The sequence below is a fragment of the Equus przewalskii genome, chromosome 6, assembly GCF_037783145.1.
Source record: "Equus przewalskii isolate Varuska chromosome 6, EquPr2, whole genome shotgun sequence".
Classification (NCBI taxonomy): domain Eukaryota; kingdom Metazoa; phylum Chordata; class Mammalia; order Perissodactyla; family Equidae; genus Equus; species Equus przewalskii.
In genome coordinates, this window is record NC_091836.1 from 53,286,463 (window position 1) to 53,306,987 (window position 20,525).

General features: G+C 45.4%; 2 protein-coding genes across 3 annotated transcripts in view; both read right to left on the bottom strand.

Annotated features, from left to right (window-relative positions):
• The window catches only part of PANX1 (pannexin 1), a 46,786-nt gene extending 29,351 nt beyond the window's left edge, over nucleotides 1-17,435 (bottom strand). The window contains exon 1 of one of the 2 annotated variants that reach the window (XM_070623818.1): nucleotides 16,819-17,435. In XM_070623818.1, the coding sequence (XP_070479919.1) occupies nucleotides 16,819-16,999 (181 nt within the window). In that variant the 5' untranslated portion in view covers nucleotides 17,000-17,435. Of the gene's footprint in view, nucleotides 1-16,651 lie in introns of both variants that reach the window. The other variant, XM_008538828.2, reaches the window with a different exon arrangement.
• The window catches only part of HNRNPM (heterogeneous nuclear ribonucleoprotein M), a 359,069-nt gene that overhangs the window by 204,748 nt on the left and 133,796 nt on the right, over nucleotides 1-20,525 (bottom strand). The window lies entirely within an intron of this gene.

Genomic DNA, 20,525 nt, shown 5'->3' on the forward strand with positions numbered 1-20,525 from the left:
AAATGTGGTCTTGCTTATCGCATTTGTAAGAGGGCAGTGGGGAAACCAGGCACTTTCCCGAAATGAACATGAGAAACGGATGTTGCCAGAAAGGGAGGGAGGGGGTCAGCTTAAGAAGAACATTAAAGAAACAGACCACTGAAGGCCAAGGGGCAACTTGGACATGTTTAAGAATAAAAAGGGTTAGAATAAAATAACTGTCTAGCTGGTCTTCACTGACACAGAGGCCTATCGTGTGAGAAACAATAGGGAAGTTTGGTTAGGTATGGGGAACAGATTTTAGCCTAAAGGGGAAAAATTAGGTAAATCTTCTATAAAAAGGGGTTCTGGAATCTTTATTCCTGAACATTGCTTTAAAAAAGATCCCATTATATCCAATAAGCATTGGGGTTTCTCTTTTACTTAGTAGCAAGTTACTTAACCTCTCTGAACCTAATTTTTCTCATAGAATTCCTCTAAGAATTACATGAAATGTCTGCCACAGTGCCAGCACACAGCAAGAACTCAATAAACAGTAGTTCCTGTTTTTATTTCTGTGTGTCAGGCACCATGGTGAGCACTGGAGATACAAAGGTATACAGGGTTCCTTTGTCACATCCTGTATTGTTTTCTTCAATGCACTCACAATTATTTGAATTTCACCTGTTCTTACTGGTTTACTTGTTTGTGTTATCTTCCACAAGTCTTGAACATTCGCACCATGAAACCATGCCTTGGATAACTGGGATCTTAGATTTAATTGAGCCGCAGCCTGAAACTAGATCCAACTTTGTTAAGTCCTTTTGCATCATCTCTCCCTCAAAGACACCTTTTAAAAGCTAGCTTTTGTAGTTCTTGCAACAAAGAAACCCTATTGTGTAGGAGAAGGACTGAGTGTCTAAATTCAGTACTGAATCAAAGATTTAGTGACTCCAAAATGAAAAGAACTTACAATGACTGTTACCATTCTGTAGACAACTGGTCATGAGACATCTCTGCAAATATAAGGACATTCTAAATAGACCATCACAGATTTCACATGACAGATGCAAATGTTGAAGTGGCAAATGCTCTTTTCTCAAGGAAGCTCAAAAAAGAAAAGGGACATCCAAGCTCATCAGAATTGGGTATTTAATGTCACCAGCATGCCAGAGACAGCCAAGGACCCTTGCCTTCCCCGAGGGCTCCATGCTGGTATGCAAGGAATGGAAACATGATCCCATGGCAGCAGGGTCTGAGACCCAGCACACACTAGCAGCTTCTGTGCTGGGTTGTGAGCTCACTCTGCTCTCAGTCCACTGTCCCTCATACACCCGACAAGCAAAGGTCAGAGTCCACGGCGGTGCCCGAGAACTCAGGCTTTCGAATCAGAGCTGCACGCCAGCCCCTCTGTGCCCCTGGGCATTTTATCCCACTTCTATCAGCCTCTATTCTTTATCTGTCAGTCATAAACGTGTTGGAGTGTGTTTAGTAGTGGATAACCTTTACTAAGTGCTTCTTATGTCCCAGACACTGTTCCAGCACTCACGTGTGTGTGTTAATCCACTCAATCACCACCACCCTGTGAGACAGGTTCTATTATTACCCCATTTAATTGATGAAAAAACTGGGGCACAGAGAAATTAACTAAACTTGCCCAAGGTCTCAAAGTGAACGTGTGACATGCCAGGACTGGAAGCCAGGCAGTCTGGCTCCAAAACTCACGTCTTAACCACTATTCCACAAAATCTCTCAAAAGTGAGAAAATATAACTGTTTTGAACGATTGCTGCTGGCAAAAATATTATGCTTAAAGGACCTAGAACACAGGTGATATCCATATATGGTGGAGATTCCTCAAAAGATTAAAAATAGAACTACCATATGATCCAGCTATTTCATTTCTGGGTATTTCTCCAAAGAACATGAAAACACTAATTTCAAAAGATATATGCACCCCTATGTTCACCGCAGCAATTATTCACAACACTTGGAAACAATCAAAGTGGCCATCAATGGATGAATGGATACAGAAGATGTGGTATATATATATATATAACAGACTACTCCTCAGTCATAAAAACGATGAAATCTTGTCATTTGCGACAACATGGATGAACCTTGAGGGGATTATGCTAAGCGAAATAAGTCAGACCGTATGATCTCACTCATAACAAGAAACAAACACATAGATGCAAAGAAGAGACTGGTGGCTACCAAAGGGGAAGGGGAGTGGGTGGAGGGCAAAAGGGATAAAGGGGCACATTTGTACAGTGACAGAAACTAGATTTTTGGTGGCAAACACAATGTAGTCTATGCAGAAGTCAAAATATAATGATGTACACCTAAAATGTATACAATGTTATAAACTAATGTCATGTCAATAAAAAAAAGAAAAAAATACAGTGGCTTCATGTGATAAAGGACTGTTATCCAAAATACATATAGAACTCTTAAAATTCAACAATAAGAAAACAAACAGCTTGATTAAAAATGGGCCAAAGACCTTAACAGACACCCAAGCAGATATACAGATGGCAAGTAAGCATATGAAAAGATGCTCCACGTCATACATCATTGGGAAAATACAAATTAAAACGAGATACCACTACACACCTCTTAGAATCGTCAAAGTCTGGTACACAGACAACAGCAAATGCTGACGAGGATGTGGAGTAACAGGAACTGTTATTCATTGCTGGTGGGAATACAAAATGGTAGACACTTTGAAAAGTAGTTTGGCCGTTCATTAAAAAACTAAACATACTCTTACCATGTGAGCCAGCAATCACACTCCTTGGTATTAACCCAAAGGACTTGAAAACTTATGTCCACACAAAAACCTGAATATGGATGTTCACAGCAGCTTTATTCATAATCGACAAATCTTAGAAGCAACCAAGACGTCCTTCAGTAGGTGAATGGATAAATAAACTGTGGTACATCCAGACAATGAGATATTATTCAGTCCTAAAAAGAAGTGAGCTACCAAGCCATGAAAAGACATGGAGGAACCTTAAGTGCATATTAATAAGTGAAAGAAGCCAATCTGAGAAGGCTACATACTATGTGATTCCAACTATAAGACATTCTGGAAAAGGCAAAACTATGGAGAGTGGTTGTCAGGGATTGAAAGGGTGGAGATTGAATTGGCAGAGCACAGAGGATTTTTAGGGCAGTGAAAATACTCTGTATGATACCATAATGATGGATACATGCCAACACACATTTGTCTAAAACCACAGACTGTATCACTCTGGTGGGGATACTGACAACGGTGAGGTTCTGCATGTGTAGGGGCAGGGAGTATAATAGCAAATTTACAAACCTTCCCCTCAATTTTGCTGTGAGCCTAAAACTGCTGTAAAAGGTAAAGTCAATTAAAAACAATATATATATATATATATATATATATATACCACACACACATATAGAGACAAATACATGTATATGGTGGCTATTAACATTGGGCCTAAGGACAGCAGGGGACGGAAGGCATTAGGAGCAATTGCCTAAGTGCAGAGGTTAGTGGCAACATTTCCCCTCAGGACACCAACCCCTTCAGGTGTCCACCTCCAGGCCCCGGCCAGGCCCTCCCAGAGCTGCAGCTTCTCACAGGCCCTCAGCAGACAGGCCCTCCTGCTCTGCCAGGTGAGGAGAGCCCACTGCTGGAGCCCAGCCAGGACCACGCTTCCAGGCACCGCCTTCTTCCTCACCATCCACTGCGCCAGGTGGGGCTTCAAAGGCGACCATGAAACCCCAGAGCAGAGTCGCTGAATGTGACCAGCTTGGGTCCTTCCCAAATCAGCTCCAGCATCCCCAGGACAAGCGGGAGGCACTGGGAATGCCCACAGAGCTCCAGCAAGGGCTCCCGATAAACTTTTATAAAATATCTGCCCCATACAAAGTGCTATGGCGGATTCTAAGACATAAGACAGTCCTGGTCCTCGAAGCAGATAGAAGTTAGTAAGTCTGAATTTAACTGTGGTAGCCTCTAACTAGTCTCTCCACATGGTCATTCCATTCTCCACAATGTACCTGGGGTGAGATTTAAAAATGCCTATCTGACTATGTCACTCGTCGCTAAAAGCCCTCTGGCTGCTATGGATAAACTCTAAAATCCAAATCCCCAGGGCCTCCATAACTGGACACCTGGCATCTCTCTAGTCTCTGACTCACTCTTCCCCTCTGCTCAACCGATTCCAGTAACACTGAACTTTCCATTTCTCCAAGAAACCATCTGTCCTCCCCAGAGAGGCTTCACATGCGCTGATGTCTAACTCAGCCCAAGTGTTGCTTCCTCGGAAAGCCATCCCCAACACCCCCGACCGGGCAAGGCTCCCCACCATGGCACCTGTTCCAAAGCACTTACAGCCAGAATTCTGTAATTATTGGGAAGCCAGCGCCCCTGCCAGGCTGCAAGCTCCCGGGACCACACCTGCCTCCTTCACTGACAGGTCCTAGTACACAGCGCAGTGCATGAACAAGTGTCCAATGAAGGAGAACATGAATCAATGGAGGCAAAAGGTGAGAAAGAATAATTACCATAAGGCGGGGTATGAACCATCAGGCCGGAATCAGAAGGATACTGAAGTGCATCTGATAACTAGTTTTAGTCCAGTGTCCTCATGTTACAAGGGGTGAAACTGATTCTAAGGGGAGATGCCTTCTGGACACACATGCTCCAGCCAGCTGTTCCTTGCTGTTAAGCCAGTAAGTGCCCTAAGAGTGTTCCTTCAGTTCTTAAAAGGGCATCATTTTTCTGTTCCAGTTTTTACTTCAATGTGCACAACAAAGAAATCAAACTGAGAACATAAAGGCTTAGAGTGTTTATAGAGACTTAAAAGGAATGAAGCCTTATTAAGAAGAAGAATGTCAAGACCACAGCCTCTGGACTCTCCTCCCTGGAGACAATGGGGAAGGGAAAGGAGGCAAGTCACAGCTACCATCACCCAGATTCTGAGCAGAACCTCCAGCGCCAGGTAGCACCGGATTCTGAGTGAGAGCTGGAGAGAAGCGTGAGGCCTCTTGTCTCAGCTTTCTTGGCTGCTCACAATCTTGCAAAGTACCTTTAGATTGTAGATGCTTAATGTACGCTAGTTTCAGAGTCAACCTACATAATTCTGAATTTATACAAATGTATACAAATACAATTCTGTATTTGTACTGAATGTAAACCATGTGTCAGGCCTCTTTCCACGTATCATCTCATTTAATAGACATCATTGTCTGTTTTGCAGAAGAAAACCTAGTCAGAAAGGAGAGGTGAACCTCATAAAGCAAGGGTAGAGCTGAATAAGAACTTCTCTCTCTGAAAAGTAAACTTTCCATGTGGGAGCGACCGTGCTTTTTGAAAACTTGACAAACCTTTACCGATGATCATCAAATGTGGAGCAGATGTTAATATTTAAAAGAAAGAATTGGTGGGCCGGCCCAGTGGTGCAATGGTTAAGTAAGCACAGTCCCCTTCGGCGGCCCGGGGTTTGCTGGTTTGGATCCTGGGTGCGGACATGGCGCCACTTAACAAGCCATTGTGGTAGGTGTCCCACATATAATAGTAGAGGAAGATGGGCACGGATGTTAGCTCAGAGCCAGTCTTCCTCAGCAAGAAGAGGAGGATTGGCAGCAGATGTTAGCTCAGAGCTGATCCTCCTCAAAAAAAAAAAAAAGTAAAAAAAAAAAAGAACTGTTTAAAGACAACTTTACGTGTCCTCTTAAAGGATATTTGCTAGTTTCGCTGGCTGACTAAACTTAAACAGGAAATAGAGGGCTCAGAAGGGAAACAACCTTTTTCCCCCTTAAGTTCTAGCTTCAAAAAAAGAGAAAAAGATAAAAAGGGCTAATTAAGATAGACGGGGGGGGGGGGGGGGGGGGGGGGAGGGAGTGGATTTCCTAAGCCAATGGTAACCAGCTGAGACTTGACATCTCTCTAGGATCAAACACCCCAACAGGCAAGGGTAAGCAGCCTGGAGCGAATAAGTAGTCCCTAGAACACGGCCAAGTGTTATAGCAAGAGACCAGAATGACGTCTTGTGAAATCCCCTTGTAAATACGGAACTACAAACTGAAACGGTGAGATGCCATTTCCATCATTAGAAGGGAACTTGAAAACCCTGAAAACGTGAAGCATCATGAAGAAGTGGGGAAAGGGCTGCTCCCTTACATTGCTGATAGGATTGTAAACTGCATTCTGGAGGGCAACCGGAAGCACCTTTAAATTTGAACTGTGCACACCTTGTGACCCTCTACCTGCAAACTCCACCCCCAAGTTTGACCCCAGAACAATGGTTCTCACCGTGTGGTCTGGAACCTGAGACTCTCAGGAGGCTCATGATGTTAACCCTATTTTCACAACAATATGAAGTTGTTATTTGCTTTCTCACTCTCATTCTCTCACAAGTGTATGCAATGGAGTTTCCAGAAGATACACAGGATACCACCATGTAATGAACAAGAAGCAGACATGAGAAAGCAGTGGTCTTCTATTAAGCCAGACACTAAAAACATTAAATTAAATTAAGTGAGGATTTTAAAAAAAGTTCTCAGTTTTAATTTCTAATATGATAAACACCAATAGATGTAACTCACAAACAAAAGCTTTTGGAATCCTCAATAAAATTTAAAACTGTAAAGTGTAAAGGGTCCTGAGATCTGAGAACCAATGCTCTAAAGAACACACTTTGCAAGAGGAAGCAGATCAAGGATGTTCACTGAACCACTGTTTGTAGTAGAAAACAGTGAAATGAATCCACATGTCCCTCAATAAAATGATCCAGTGAACTGAGGTGTAGTCATACTATGGACAATTACGATACATCTAAAAAGAAGAGGCAGATCTACATGCACTGACATGAAAATATCTCCAGGACACATTACAGATAAATGAGCAAATTGCAAAATATTAAGGCATGGCATACTTTTGTGAAAAGTTCAATAATGACAAAACGTTAATAAAATCATGTTTTTCCATAGGACCATAGAGCCATGTAGAAGGATACACACTGAAGAGTAACAACAGTTACCTCTAGGGAAGAGACCAAGATTGAAGCATGTCAAAAAATAAAGCTTTAATGTTCCCTTACCACCTGAACTTTAACACAGACACACGCAAACACACACACATACAGACATTTGGCAAATTCAAATAATCTGGAAAATTCCGTCCGCTGCTACAGCAGCAGCATGGTGGTGGGACCTACTGGGGTTGGTGCAATGAGCATCTCAGACTGCCCCACTGCCCACCGCCTGTCTCATCAGCTGAAGCACTGAGTCCACGTATAGCTGATCCATCCTTCTTGCCAGAACATTTACCACTTTCCAAACCAATCTGGAAGCTGTAATAATTCTCAAAGCACTTCTACTTTATTTAGCCCATCCATCATCTGTTACAGCTTCCCGCAATCACAAAGGCAGTAGTAACAGCAGTGATCAAATACAAAAAGAAAGCGGTAACCTTAATGACACCCCAAAATGTAGAGAGATAGTGGTTCTCATAACTATCAAAAAGAAAAATATCCAATAGTTGAGATAACCTGACATATTCTCAACAAGGATCTTGCCGATAATGATCCTCTTCCTATAATTCACAAGTTACATTTTAAATATTTAATATATTGTGAGGAATTGATCTCCTAAAGATGCAACAATTTGTGCTAGACAAGGTAGTCACTTCGATTGCCAAGTTTTGGTTTCCTTGCTCATGGTTCCAATATTCTACAATTTTACTTATTTAATTTACCCAGGTATCTCCTTGCATCTAGAAACAAGCTAGCATGAAAGCAATAACAGAATGATCTGGTATTTTGTGAGAATTAATAGCCCCGTGGAACAATACAAATAGCCCTAAAAAAGGCTCCCTTTCAAAAGAGTTTTCTACACAATAAGGAAATCATCCTAGATCAATGGATAAGGAACGAGTTCCTCAATGACAATGAGGGAATCACCAACTAGAGTCTTGACTTATTCCACAGAAAGGATAAAACAGATTGAAGAGAGAAATGTTTAAGTAAAATCTTTGAAGATAATTAGGGAAAAAAATAGATGGATATTTAACTGCTCTAAGGATGAGCTCCATCAGTCTAATCAGAATGGAATCAAAGAAATAAAAATTAAAAGATGGACAGTTTTGACAACGTAACTTCTGTTCATCAACTTACCATAACCAAAATTCAACTGGGAAAAAAGTTATCTGCAATAAAAGACAGCCAAAACCCATATGAAACTATGTTATCCGTACATATAGTTAATAAAATCCATTAAGAAGCCCACATCCCCTTTGAAAGGTAAGCAAAAGACAGGAACAGACAATTCACAGAATTATATAAATGGTAAAAATACATATGGAAAAATTTTCAATGCCATAATTGAATAAATGTGACTTAAAACAAGGGCATACCTTTATTCGTCTATTAAACTGTCAGCAATAATCCCTCAATGCTGCCGGTGAGAAGGGTGTCCTCTAACTGCTGGTGGAAGGGCCACAATGAACTGACTGGAGGGTGACCCTACGTGAATCAAGAGTCCCGAGAACGTTCACACGCTGTGACCTCATGATCAGATTTACACAATTGTTGAAATACTGAGATTTCCATAGCAAAGAAGTTTATGTTATTTATATATACTATTTATAACACTATTAATATTTACATTTACATACTATTTATACATGTTTATATATGTTATATGTATTATATTATGTGTACTATATTATTAAGATATTATTTACACATTATATAATATATTATATTAATACAATATATATTATTATATAGTATACATAATATTTACAATGCTTTTTATATAGGCCAAAAAATTGAAAAATGGTTCAATTTTGATACACCCAGACAACATTCAATTTTATAGCCAACAAAAGCAAGTTTACAAGATTTAAGAAAGTGGTGAAATGGCCCCGATTTCGTGTTCGGTTTTTAAAAAGGAGAATACAAGTTGTCAACCACGTATACATAAAAAAGCCTAAGGGAAGATACACCAAGATATAACAGTGGTTATCTTCGGTGGTGGAATGACTGCTATTTTCTCTTCTTTCAACATTTTCCGTATTTTCAAGAGTAAGCTTTATCTTTATAATCAGACAAATACACATATGTATAAATATAAAGAAAGGGAGTGCAAGCTTTAGAGAATGGATAAACACAGGAGAAGGAGAAGCAGCCCCTTTCTTCCAACATACCCCTTGAACCTCACACAGAGCCAGGCTTGCACACACAGCTTCTCCTTAGGTCCCTTCCCCCCAGCAACCTCCATCTCCAGCGCTGCCCTCAGTACCCCCAAGGCACACAGCTGTGCCTGCCTCACTCAGCCAGGGCACAACGCTCCCAAACTGCCTCACCCTCTCCCCTCTGGCCCACACTCTCACTGCCTCAGTCAAGGGTTTAAGACAAAAACAATCCAATGGAGCAACTGGCAGCTGGTGTCTGCACGGTGTTTTAAAAGGATGTCACTAATCCAAACCCAGATTCTGCCAAGTTTCCAAGACGTACGTTCAGTTTTCACTAGGGATGGGAGTTTCGCCTATGTCGAAATAATGGATTATTTTCCATAGCCTCATTTTCTTTTTCTTCTTTCTCATCCTTACAAAATGTTGGCTTATTTTCCGTCAGTTCATATTCCTTGCTCTATTACTGCTATTCTAGTCAGTTCCAGTGACATTATACAGAGTTTTGAAATATTTTTGAAGGAAATTTTTTTTTTAAGATTGGCACCTGCACTAACATCTGTTGTCAATCTTTTTTTTTCTTCTTCCCCGCAAAACCCCCCGGTACATAGTTGTATATTCTAATTGTGAGTGCCTCTGGTTGTGCTATATGGGATGCCACCTCAGCATGGCCTGATGAGCGGTGCCATGTTCATGCCCAGGATCCAAACTGGTGAAACCGTGGACCACCAAAGCAGAGCATGTGAACTTAACCACTCGGCACCAGGGCCAGCCCCTGAAGGAAATTTTTTTAACAGCAACTCTTTCAAGATACATAAAACTTCCATTTTATAGACAGTATAATAACTAACACTCAGGATCCAAAAATGCTAAAATCCTACTGGCATCCCTGATGATTCTGTTCATTTACATACTCTATTGAACGCCTACTATGGACCAGGTTTTCTGCTGGAAGCTATGGACAGAGCAGTCAACTCGACAGAGGACAGATGGTCCCTGTCCCCAGTGAATTTAAAGTCTACTGGGGAGACAGTATTCAACAAATAATTACCTAATTGCAACTTGTGGTAAGTGCCTGGAAAGAAACTAACAGCGTGCTATGAGTACACATGAGGAAGTCCACCGAAAGTTGCCATTTTACCCCTGAAAGAGGCTATTTCCTTCTTAAAACCATGAACACATCAAAATGCCTCTTCCAATCTTCTGATAGGGTCACACAGAGGGAGTCAGAGGTGGAGGGTATACAAGGCAGCGTTTCTTCCTACTTACTGAAATAAGAACTCAGGAACGCGAAACTATCCTGGAAAATGATTTCATCCTTCTGGAAATTGATCCTGCTCTCTTCTCCTTTCCTTTCAGTATTGGGAGGAGGGCAGTATTTATATAGATTTATGTACAAACAAACTTTACGTGTAATAGGTGAAATTTTGAAAGAACCTAAAGGTACATCACTAGAAGAGTGCTTAGATGAATTACGTTAAGAATATATTACGCTATGGAATATTATTCTGCCTGCCTATTGAAAATAGTGACGGAACACTTATATACTGACATAGAATGCTCTTCAAAATACACTAAGTGGGGAAAAAGCAAACCACTACGGTATGACTCGATTTGTTTAAAAAAAATGTGTACACATTATATTCATGCAGAGAAAGGGGACTTTCAGGCTGTGCAAGTGTCCACGGTGGTCCCATCCAGCTCACAGTGAAGTAGGTTTATGAATCCTTTGCCATGAGAATGTATTTAGGCACTATTTGTACAATAGAAATACGACAAAAACATTAAAAAGAAAACCACATACGCATCAGTACGCTCTCTGGACAGCAGGCATCCTTCTGGAAGGGGGCCAGGAGGCTCTCTTGGCTCTCTGATTTTAAGTGTGAGGTAAGGATGTGTTCTTAGGGGGCCTATGTCCCGAGACCCTAAATATTAGCCCATTCTTATAGACACCCTTCAAAAGAATCAATCAGCTTTGCCATCTAGCACATGCTGAAAAGCAGCCTGAATATATTCCCAAAAATGTGCCTAAATTCAGCCACAGCAGAGCAGATGACTGAAGCCACTCTGCTGCTGGCTCAGTTGGAGGAAACAAGAGGAAGCGTAAGCCAACAGTACTGGAAGCAGCCGCAGTTCTATCTGTCCTTTGGGTCACTGTGGCTGGACCAGCGCTGCCCTGTAATGACAGCCGCAGAACAGAGAAGGCTCCCTGGTCAGACCAGACACCCTTTCCAGGGATCCACTGGCTTCCCCCGCTGCTCATCTGGTCCAGCCAGCCTGGCTCAGGGCAAGAAGCATCCCGGCAGGAGTCAGAGGTTCTCCTCTCCCAGGGTCTCCTAACATGCCAGGTTATGGCACCTAGGCATTCTCATCAAAGCAGCCCCTGAGGAGGGACATCTCGGCATCAGGCCCCATACAGCCCTAAGCCTAGGGAACTGAAAACCCTATCAAAAGAGCCCAAGAACATGAATGCCACTCAGAGTCTGGTCTGTTGAAAGGTAGCACACTTAAGGAATTCGTTTCTTCGATAGTTTAGATAAGTACTCCAAGAATTTCAGAGCTGGAAGGCCATGCAGTCCACTTATGCCTGTCTTCTACACGGAGGTGTCACCTAGCTATTTCCTCAATCTCTCTCTCTCTGTCTGTCTGTCTGTCTCAGGGAGAAACGTGCTGCACATCTAGAGGCATCTGGGGACAGGTGTCTTAGAAATTGGGGTCCCACCGTGGCACAGAACTCTTGTCTTCCTGCAGCTTCCACACTGGTGACACCTGCATGGTCTCCGAGCCACACAGAATGACACTCCTCTGTCTTCCACAGAAGAGCCCTTCAACATTTCGAAGACAGATTCCTCCTCGCCACAAAAATACTGCAAAAGGGCATTTAAGATACTTGCAGTAAAACCTAAGCTTATAAGTCAAGTGGGGCAACTTTGCCCCTCCCACGATGACCTGCACTCATGCATGCGATTATCAGGGGCGGACATCTGGGAGGAACGTCCTGGCCTCACCAGGACAGCACTTGTGTTACTAAAGGACATGGGTACCACAGCAACCGGGAAGCCTCCCTCCCCACACCATGGACCCCTTGCCTCCAGCTGGTGAATTCCAGGCACTGGCTGGGACCTGGCAACTGTAACCTTTGGCCAGATCTCAGCATCCTTCTTCCATGCTGCCCCTGCCCTGGGAGCCGTGCCCCACCCCACCCCCTCAGCCCAGCCATTCTCCAAGGGAGAACTCTGGAGAATGTGCTTCCAATGTGCTCTGGCATTTCCTTCACTACATTTTTATTGAGCACTTGTTGTACACCAGACATGATGCAAGGCGAGGGAGGGAAAAAGTGAGGGCTGGTAAAACCGATTTAGTGCTGACTATCCCCTCTCTGGCTCCCAGTGGACAGTTTTGTAGCCCAAAGTCACAATTACATTTAAGCTGTCTTCTGCTGTGTGCCAGTTAACACATAATTGGGTATTTCCCCCTACCCAACTAATCTTACCCTCTAGGGGAGCCAGGCCTGCAGTATTTTGGAAGAGCCAACCAGAAGCAGCAGCCTAACCAGAACAGGTGTACGTTTTAACTCTTACATCAATGCGACAGTCAGAAGCTCACTATCCAAAAGCCTTCAAAATGCTCCCAGACACAACTCAGAAGATTCTCCCAGCAACTCCCTCCAGAATATTTCTGCTGGCAATTCTCACCATCACAGGGCTGTCAGGATCCATGAGCAGCCACAGACCCAGGCTGCCACAAAGGCTACCAGCGTTGCCCTCCACCTTGACAGTAGGCACCAGCCCTGCTCTGCCCTTCTGCCCCTCACCACTTCTATGATGACTCATAACCCATGAGCAGATGAGCAAGGGAAAGCCCCTTCTGCTCTCCAACCCCACAGCAATCCTCACCGGTCCAGGCAGCCCTACACCAGCACCCTCCACGCTGGCCAGTGCGAGTTGCCTGGGAAGTGAAAGGGCCAGAATTCTCATAGAGTGCACTCTACCTGCAGCCACCATGCTGGGACCCCGCAGAGCCTGCATAAAGGTCAGTTCCCTGCCCTGCCATAGGGCTCTGTGGCCTGGGCAGGGTCTGTCCCTCTTTTCTGAGAGGAACCCAGTGGGCTGAAATACTGAGACAATGGGCCAAAGACTAAGGAGAAGCCTTTAAATGAAGCCCAATATGTTTTATCACATGAGGACATTCTCTCTCTCTAACCTTCAACACCCCTTTTATACACACAGAGAGCCCGCCCTTAATTCTAAAAAACAGTCTATGCAAATTTTCAGATTTATTGGAATCTTTTCTCTAAAGTAAAAGTGTTTCCTTAAAGTAAAAATTGTCACCCAGTTACAACTTGAATCCTATTTTACGGAATGCCAGTTAACGGAAAATTTAGTTTTCAGAAAGTAACTGGAAAAGAAAATTTATTTTATGCTTAAGAGGATTTTATATCACAATCAATGGATTTTTATATATACTAGTTTATCACTACAAGTGGAAAGAAGAAATTTGATGTGTCATCATTCAAGGTGATTTTCTTGTTTCCAATTCTATATACACACGCCAGCTCAGATGAGACTCACTGCATCCTCTTCCATATCAGGCCCTCCAGACTGACCTGACTCCCACTTTCATGCGACCGTGCCCTTACAGCTCCCATGCCACACACCATCTCACGCCTCCCTGTTTCAGCTCACACTGCTCCATACAGTTGAAATGCTGCCTCAGAGTTCAGTTCAAACTCTTCCTCGCCCTGAACCCCTGGCTGTTCCTCCAAGTCAAAAGCAACCCCCGCCCCCTGCCGCCTTCCACTGTACCAGGCTTTAGCACACACCTCTGACACCACCCAGATTCCATGAATCCTGTACTAGGAGGGTTATGTGTCCATCTTTTCTGCTCGATCGTGCTTCCAGGGGGCAGGTCCTATGTCTTACATGTGCTTGTCACCCCATTGCCAAGAAGAGCACCATGCACACCAGGCTCAATAAACTTGTGATGATCCCAAAGATATATCATCTTTCATTCACTCAATAAATGTTTATAGAGTGGCTTCAATGTGCCACGCAAAATGCCAGCTTCTAGGGATCAACATAAGATCAAATATCTTGTAGGTGAGGCAGCCAAATAGACAGGTCACAGTGCAATGTGCAAACTACAACAGAGCATATTCCAGGCACCAGAGAGGCAGGGAGCAGTTCTCATGAGAGGGACAATGAAGCCATGTTTTAAGCTTGCAGGCTCACCTCACACTCCTCCTAGGGCCAGTACCCACTGACCAAAGTGGTGGGCAAAAGTGCCTGCTCCATTTAAATTATTCCTCTCTCTGTTGTCACTGTTCTCCTTTATTGCTTTGTCTTCATTTTTGCACAAAAGCTCAATTTGCACAAAATCAAATGCTGCATGACGTGACCCCACTGGACAGACTCCAGGCATTAATTTATGTCCCTCTCCTCTCTAAGCCATTCCTCTGTCTTTATCTCATGTGTACTCAACCTGAGAGGTCTTCCCTGGTCCTGCTGGCTTCATCCCACACGCCTGTCCTCTCCTTGGAAGCGTCTGAGAAGACGTAGAAGTCTGCTTGACAGCACTTCACTCAAATCCCTGCCAGCCTTCACCTGCCTGCTGCTCAGAGCTCGACACTATCTTGTCATTGAATCACACACTGCTGGATGATGTTACCCTTCTAGCACCTGGCTGGTTGGTAAACTCCCAAAAGGCAGGAAGAGAACCATGCCCCAGACTCCTTTCACGTCCCCCTCAATGCACAGCAGTGCTATGCACACAGCACAAGGTCAAGATCCTTGCTGGGTAAACCCACTCCCAACGCCAACCAAGTGACTCTCAGACAACCCACCAATTTGGATGTGTCTAGAGCATTACTGGTGCAGGCGCCTCAGGAACCCCTCTAAAATGTGAGCTGGAGGTGAAGTTTAATCACAGAGGGTAACCAGCTCCTCCCTCCTGGCATCAGGTGTCCAAGACTCGTGCTCCTCTTAAGAGAGACCAAGCCTCATTTACTCCTAGCACTGGGTCCAGCCCACAGCTGCTACTCAAGGAACATTTGCTGAAGGGAGAGATTACCTCCAGGACCCAGGCTACTCGGTGGGTACAGAAGCCTCAACTCCCGGCCATCTGGAGGGAAAAGAAAGCCCATGACTATGGCTGTCCAAAACAAGGGAAATTGAACTTTTATTTTTCCACAATGAATTTGGCAACTTCCTGCCAAGTTGAACTACTTGGTGCCGTAGATCACAAAATCAAACTCACTGTAACCCTGTTCTATGTGACACTTCCCTCGACTTCACTATTTCTATCAACACCACCACCGTTTTCCACTCCCCCAGGCCTGCAGCCTTTCCATCAACTCAGATCGCTCTCTGCCCCTCATGGCCTATTAAAATCGAGGTACCCAAGTGCTGCTTATTGCTGCTTGCTCTCTCAGAAATCCCCCTTCCACTCTTGGCCCCAATCAGGCACAAGACCTCAAGTGACGCCCCATCATACGGCAACCAGCCTCCCTTGTTCCAACTCCCCTCCATCACAGACCCTACATGCTACCGTGAAGCTATTTACTAAATAAGTGCTGTTTTCAATCAGTCCACCTCTGTTCAAATAATAACTTCACACTTTTTAAACCAACAAAGCTGTACTCGTCTGTTCTAACTGACCCAGGCTCATATTCACTTTCATAACCCAGGAACCCTAACTAACCTTCCTGCCTCAGTCACAGCCTGTTCTCTTCCAGGAACATGTAACATTTTCTACCATCTCAAAATCTTGGCAAAGGTCTCCCCTCTCCTTATCCAAATCCCACACACACACTGTGGGCTCAGGGCCAGCCCAATCTCTCACATAAGCTTTCCCCAACATTCAGCCCCACCAGCCTCTCTCTCTTTCCCCATTCAGAAGTGTTTCTAGTTGTCAAACACTGCCTTCCTGTTGACTCTTGAACAGTCTCTCCCGTGCTGAAAGTCAGAACCGCCAATGAGGAAGACCCGACACTTATTGGCCATGTGATGCTGCCCAAACCAGTAGACTTTCCAAATCCACAGAACTGTTATTATGATCAAATGAGAATTTACATGATGGAGACTCCATCGCACATTCATAAGGCCCACCAGGTGGAGGATTTCGGCTTCCATCCAATACCTGCCAAGTGCAGGTATCTCGTGTCATTCACAACCCTGCAGAACTAACGCTTCAGTAAATATCAATTAAAATAAGATAATGAAGAGAGAACACACTTTCCATGGAGCGCTTGTCTTCACATCCTCCGTTCAGCCACTCAGGAGCTTCTCTGGTACAAAATTTTAGGTGACTACACAAATGCTTGTAGGGAAAAAGAGAGGAGACAGTTGTTCTGGACCGCAAGGGCGCCGGTCATGGATGGCACATGAACACGAAGCCCCAGTCGGGATCAGTGGGGCGCAGGGAACAGAAGGACTGAGGAGTAGAGATACGAGCACAGTCCACAGGAGGACAAATGAAGCACGTGGACAAAGAATGTTTCAGACCATAAAACTGGGGCTACCTTCCTTCCCAACGGTCACGCCCATCGCACCTGTGAGCGCTGTCAGGGGCTGGCGGAGATTTACGGCGGCGCGCGGTAAAATCACTTCTCCCCAGACCTGGGCACCTCTGATAAGGCCGGCTCAGCCCGGCCGGGCCTGCCCCGCCCCTCTGGCTCCCAGGCCTTACCGATCGAGATTTCCTGCGCGAAGGCCAGCGAGATGAGCAGCAGCGGCAGCCCCACGGCGATGCACGTGACCATCTTGTCCACGGCCAGCTCCAGCCGAAGCCCCTTGAACTTGAGGTCCGAGGGCTCCTTCAGCAAGAAGTCCGAGAATACGTACTCGGTGGCCAGGTGGGCGATGGCCATGGCTGTGGCGCGCTGGGCTCGGCCAGGCAGGGCCTGGAGGGTAGGCCCTGGTACCGCCGGCGTCGGGAGCGCTGCGCGGCGCCTTCAACCTGTCATGGGCCAAACCTGCGGCTTTCGCTTTCCCTTTGCCGGCTCCCCAGTTGCTCCTATATCCCACCAGACTCTGTGTCTCGATGCGTACGGCTCTCAGCGACCCACAGCGCCGAAGCTGCCTCCGCGGGCGCCTGGGTGCACGAGCTCTCGCGCTCGCTCCTCCGCCGCCCGAGGGGCGCGGACACGCCCCCGCGCGCTCGCCGCCGCAGGTCCCTGGGACGCGCGCGCCACCCGGGCTCCGCGCCTGTCCCGCGCGCCGGCAAGCGCGGGAACCAACCACGGAACAAAGCGCTTCCCTCCCGCCCAGGCCCCTCCTCTCCGCCCCAGCAGCCAGAGCTCCTCTGGGGAGGCTCCTGCGCTCTTGGCGCGCTCCGCAGCGCTCTTCCGGAACCATGAGGGGGACTAAGTATCCAGGAGTGTGGGGTTTCCGGAAATCGCGGTGACGCGGGGCGGGGTGGGCGCGGCAGCATCGCGCGACCCTGAGATCTACCTGCGCGAAGGGATCTTCCCACCGAGCGAGCGGTACCTATGAAAATCCTCGAGCCGATCCCATCCTCATTCTCCCACTTCCTGGCACCGGAGAGTTTTGAAATCGGCCCCTTTCTGAAAGAGGCCCCTTATCCTGTGGATAGGATGGCCCCCTTTTATGCCCCACTCTCTTTCTACCTGGAGGAATCAGGTTAAAAGGAGCTGCAAACGCTTCAAAAAGCAACGAGTGCCATAAAAGCCAATAGAGCTGTGTAGACAGCGTGTGTTGAAGAGGGAGCACTGGCCCCTTCCAGGAGCTCTGCGTGACAAGGAGGTTCTGCGGGGTCAGTGGTAGTGAGCCCTGTCATAACTAGGTCTCAGGCCTCCATTATCGCCGCTCGGTCTGCGCTGCTTCTCTTGCTCTCCCAATCAGAGCCTTGGTCCAGGAGCCAGCGGAGGAGTGTCCGCGGGTGAGTGGGTGTTGAGGGGGAGAACTACTCCTGAACCACTTAGAGAAAGTGGATGCTGACAAATAGACGAGAGATGCTCTAATCAACAGCCTTTGGAGCAGACAGGACCTTTAAACGTGAGGACTCCTTGGGCTGAACTGGGCTGCCTTCTCTTCTCTTTGTATGCGGGCGGGTCCATACATGCAAGCCTCTTCTATATTTTCTCAGCTCCTACGTGTAGATCTCCACCCTGGCCTGCCCTCCGAGCACGCATCCAAGGGCCTACACAACTCTTCGCTTGGATGGCTCACGGGACCTTAGTCTCATAATGGCCAGGACTGCAAGCTTCATCTTCCTCTCAACCGATAGTCCTCTTCCCCATCTTGCTAATGCACTGCCATCCACCCATAGGCCTGTTGAGGAGGGGGAAACCTCTCCCTCTTGAGTTCTTATGGCTGGACTAATAATAAAATTGTCAGGAGACCTGACTGACAGGAGAAAAAACAATTTAATACGTCCATATGGGGATCATTAAAATGATGTTCAGAGGGTAAAGGAGGCAAGCAACTTATATATATATCTTTTTACACAAAGACACAATACATTTGTGAGGAATTGACAGGACAAAGAAACTTAGGTTTGGGATATGTAGTTAGTTGTAATTAGTGAGGAACTGAGGTAGTAAATTGGTAAATCTAACAAGGTTTGTTTACATGGGCCTCTCGGCCCTGAATTCCCTAGCTCTGGCAGTAAGGATGTCTCTATCTCCTCCTCCTACAGGGAGGGTACCTTTCATATGGGAGATTTATTTCCTGCTTTCAGAAGGAACAGGGAGAGGACGATCGAAATTTTGCTTTATAAGTTAAAACGAGTAAACTTAATTCAAAAGAATCAATATGCCATTGTGGGATGTTTTGGGGTAGCCTGCCCTGGGCCCCAACATGCCCAAGCCAGAAACATGGAATGCCCTATTTAACGCTTCCATCTCTCCCAGCTGCCGTAATCAATTTCTAAATTCTCTTGCTTCTCTTTCCTAAATGTAGAAAATCTGACAGTGTTTCTCCACCTACACTGCCAATACCCCCATTCATCCTCTCTCCTAACCACGTACAGGGTTGTACCCCCTAGGCCCACAAGCCATTCTCCCCCACAGCTGCCAGAGGGAGCTTTTGAAAGCTCCAATCTGATCATATCACTCCCCTACTTAAAGCGTACATTGTTTTTAGAATAAAATTCAAATTTTTTAGCATGGCCACTGCCTGCCTCGCCAGCTTCCCCTTCAGTTCTTCAAGTTAGCCAGGCCCCTTGCCTCCTCCAGGCCTTCCCTTGCCCAAAGCACTCCCACCCGCTGTAGCCTCTTTGCCTGGCCCACTCTTATTCACCCTCCTGATCTCAGCTGCATGTCACTTCCCCAGGAAAGTCTTCTCTCATGATACTAAACCAGATTAGCCCCTTTATTGAATATTCTTGTGATACTGGCACTACCAGTTACCAGCTGTGGGCCTTGGAAAAGTTACTTGACCCTCCTGTGCCTCAGTTTTCTGATCTGCAAAGTGGTTCTATCTCTTAGGATTGTGATAAGGATCAAATGAGTTAATGTGTGCACAGTGCTTAGGACAGTGCTTTGCAACTGGTGAGTGTTGTGTAAATGTTATCTGGTACTGTTGCCCTCTTTCTCCTTCTTAATGATAATCGCAAATATAATTCAACTAGTATTTGTTTAACTGTTCATTTATTTAATGTTTGTCTTGCCATTTTTATGGTAAGCTTCGTGTGGGCAGGTCCATGTCCATGTATACCAGTCTTGTCTCCAACACTTACCACAAATGCCTGGCACACGGTAGGTATTTTAATTAATATTTATTAAATGTCTGAAGGAATCTGAAAATATTCCACCATGAAAATTGTTTAAAAACAAGTGGCCCAAATTGCACTCATTTATCCATACATTCAAGGCATAGTAGAGGCCAGTGATGGACCAGTTCTGGGTTCGATGGATGGGGAAGCAAAGATGAAGTGGACATAATCCATTTTCTCAAAGACTTCATGGCTTAGTAAGAGAAATAAGGCATGTGCACAATTAACTATAATACAAGTTAGAAGGGGTAAGTAATATTGTGAAAGGTGGGGTGTGCCAAGGTGGAGGTGTATAGAAAGAGTGGGGCCTGGGACGATGAGTCAATTTGTGGCAGGCAGAGCTGAGACAAGAGCTTTCTAGGAGTGGATGAAAACATGGACCGTGTTTCCCTTCTCTCCTTGTCAAAATCTACAACAGGCTTAAAGGTCCCCTCTTCTGGAAGCCTTCCAGGATCCCCCTGCCCACCTTCTGCCCCACTCTCTCCCTCAGCACTTCCTTCCTCTGGTCTAGCATTTAGCTCATTTGCCTTGTGCAATGGTTGATTGCATGTCTGCTTTCTCATTAGGTATCAACTTCCTCTGAGCATCTGGATGGAATTTTAGCAGTTTTGTAAACTGCCCTCAACTCTGGCAGAGTTTTGTACGTTTAGCCGGAAGTC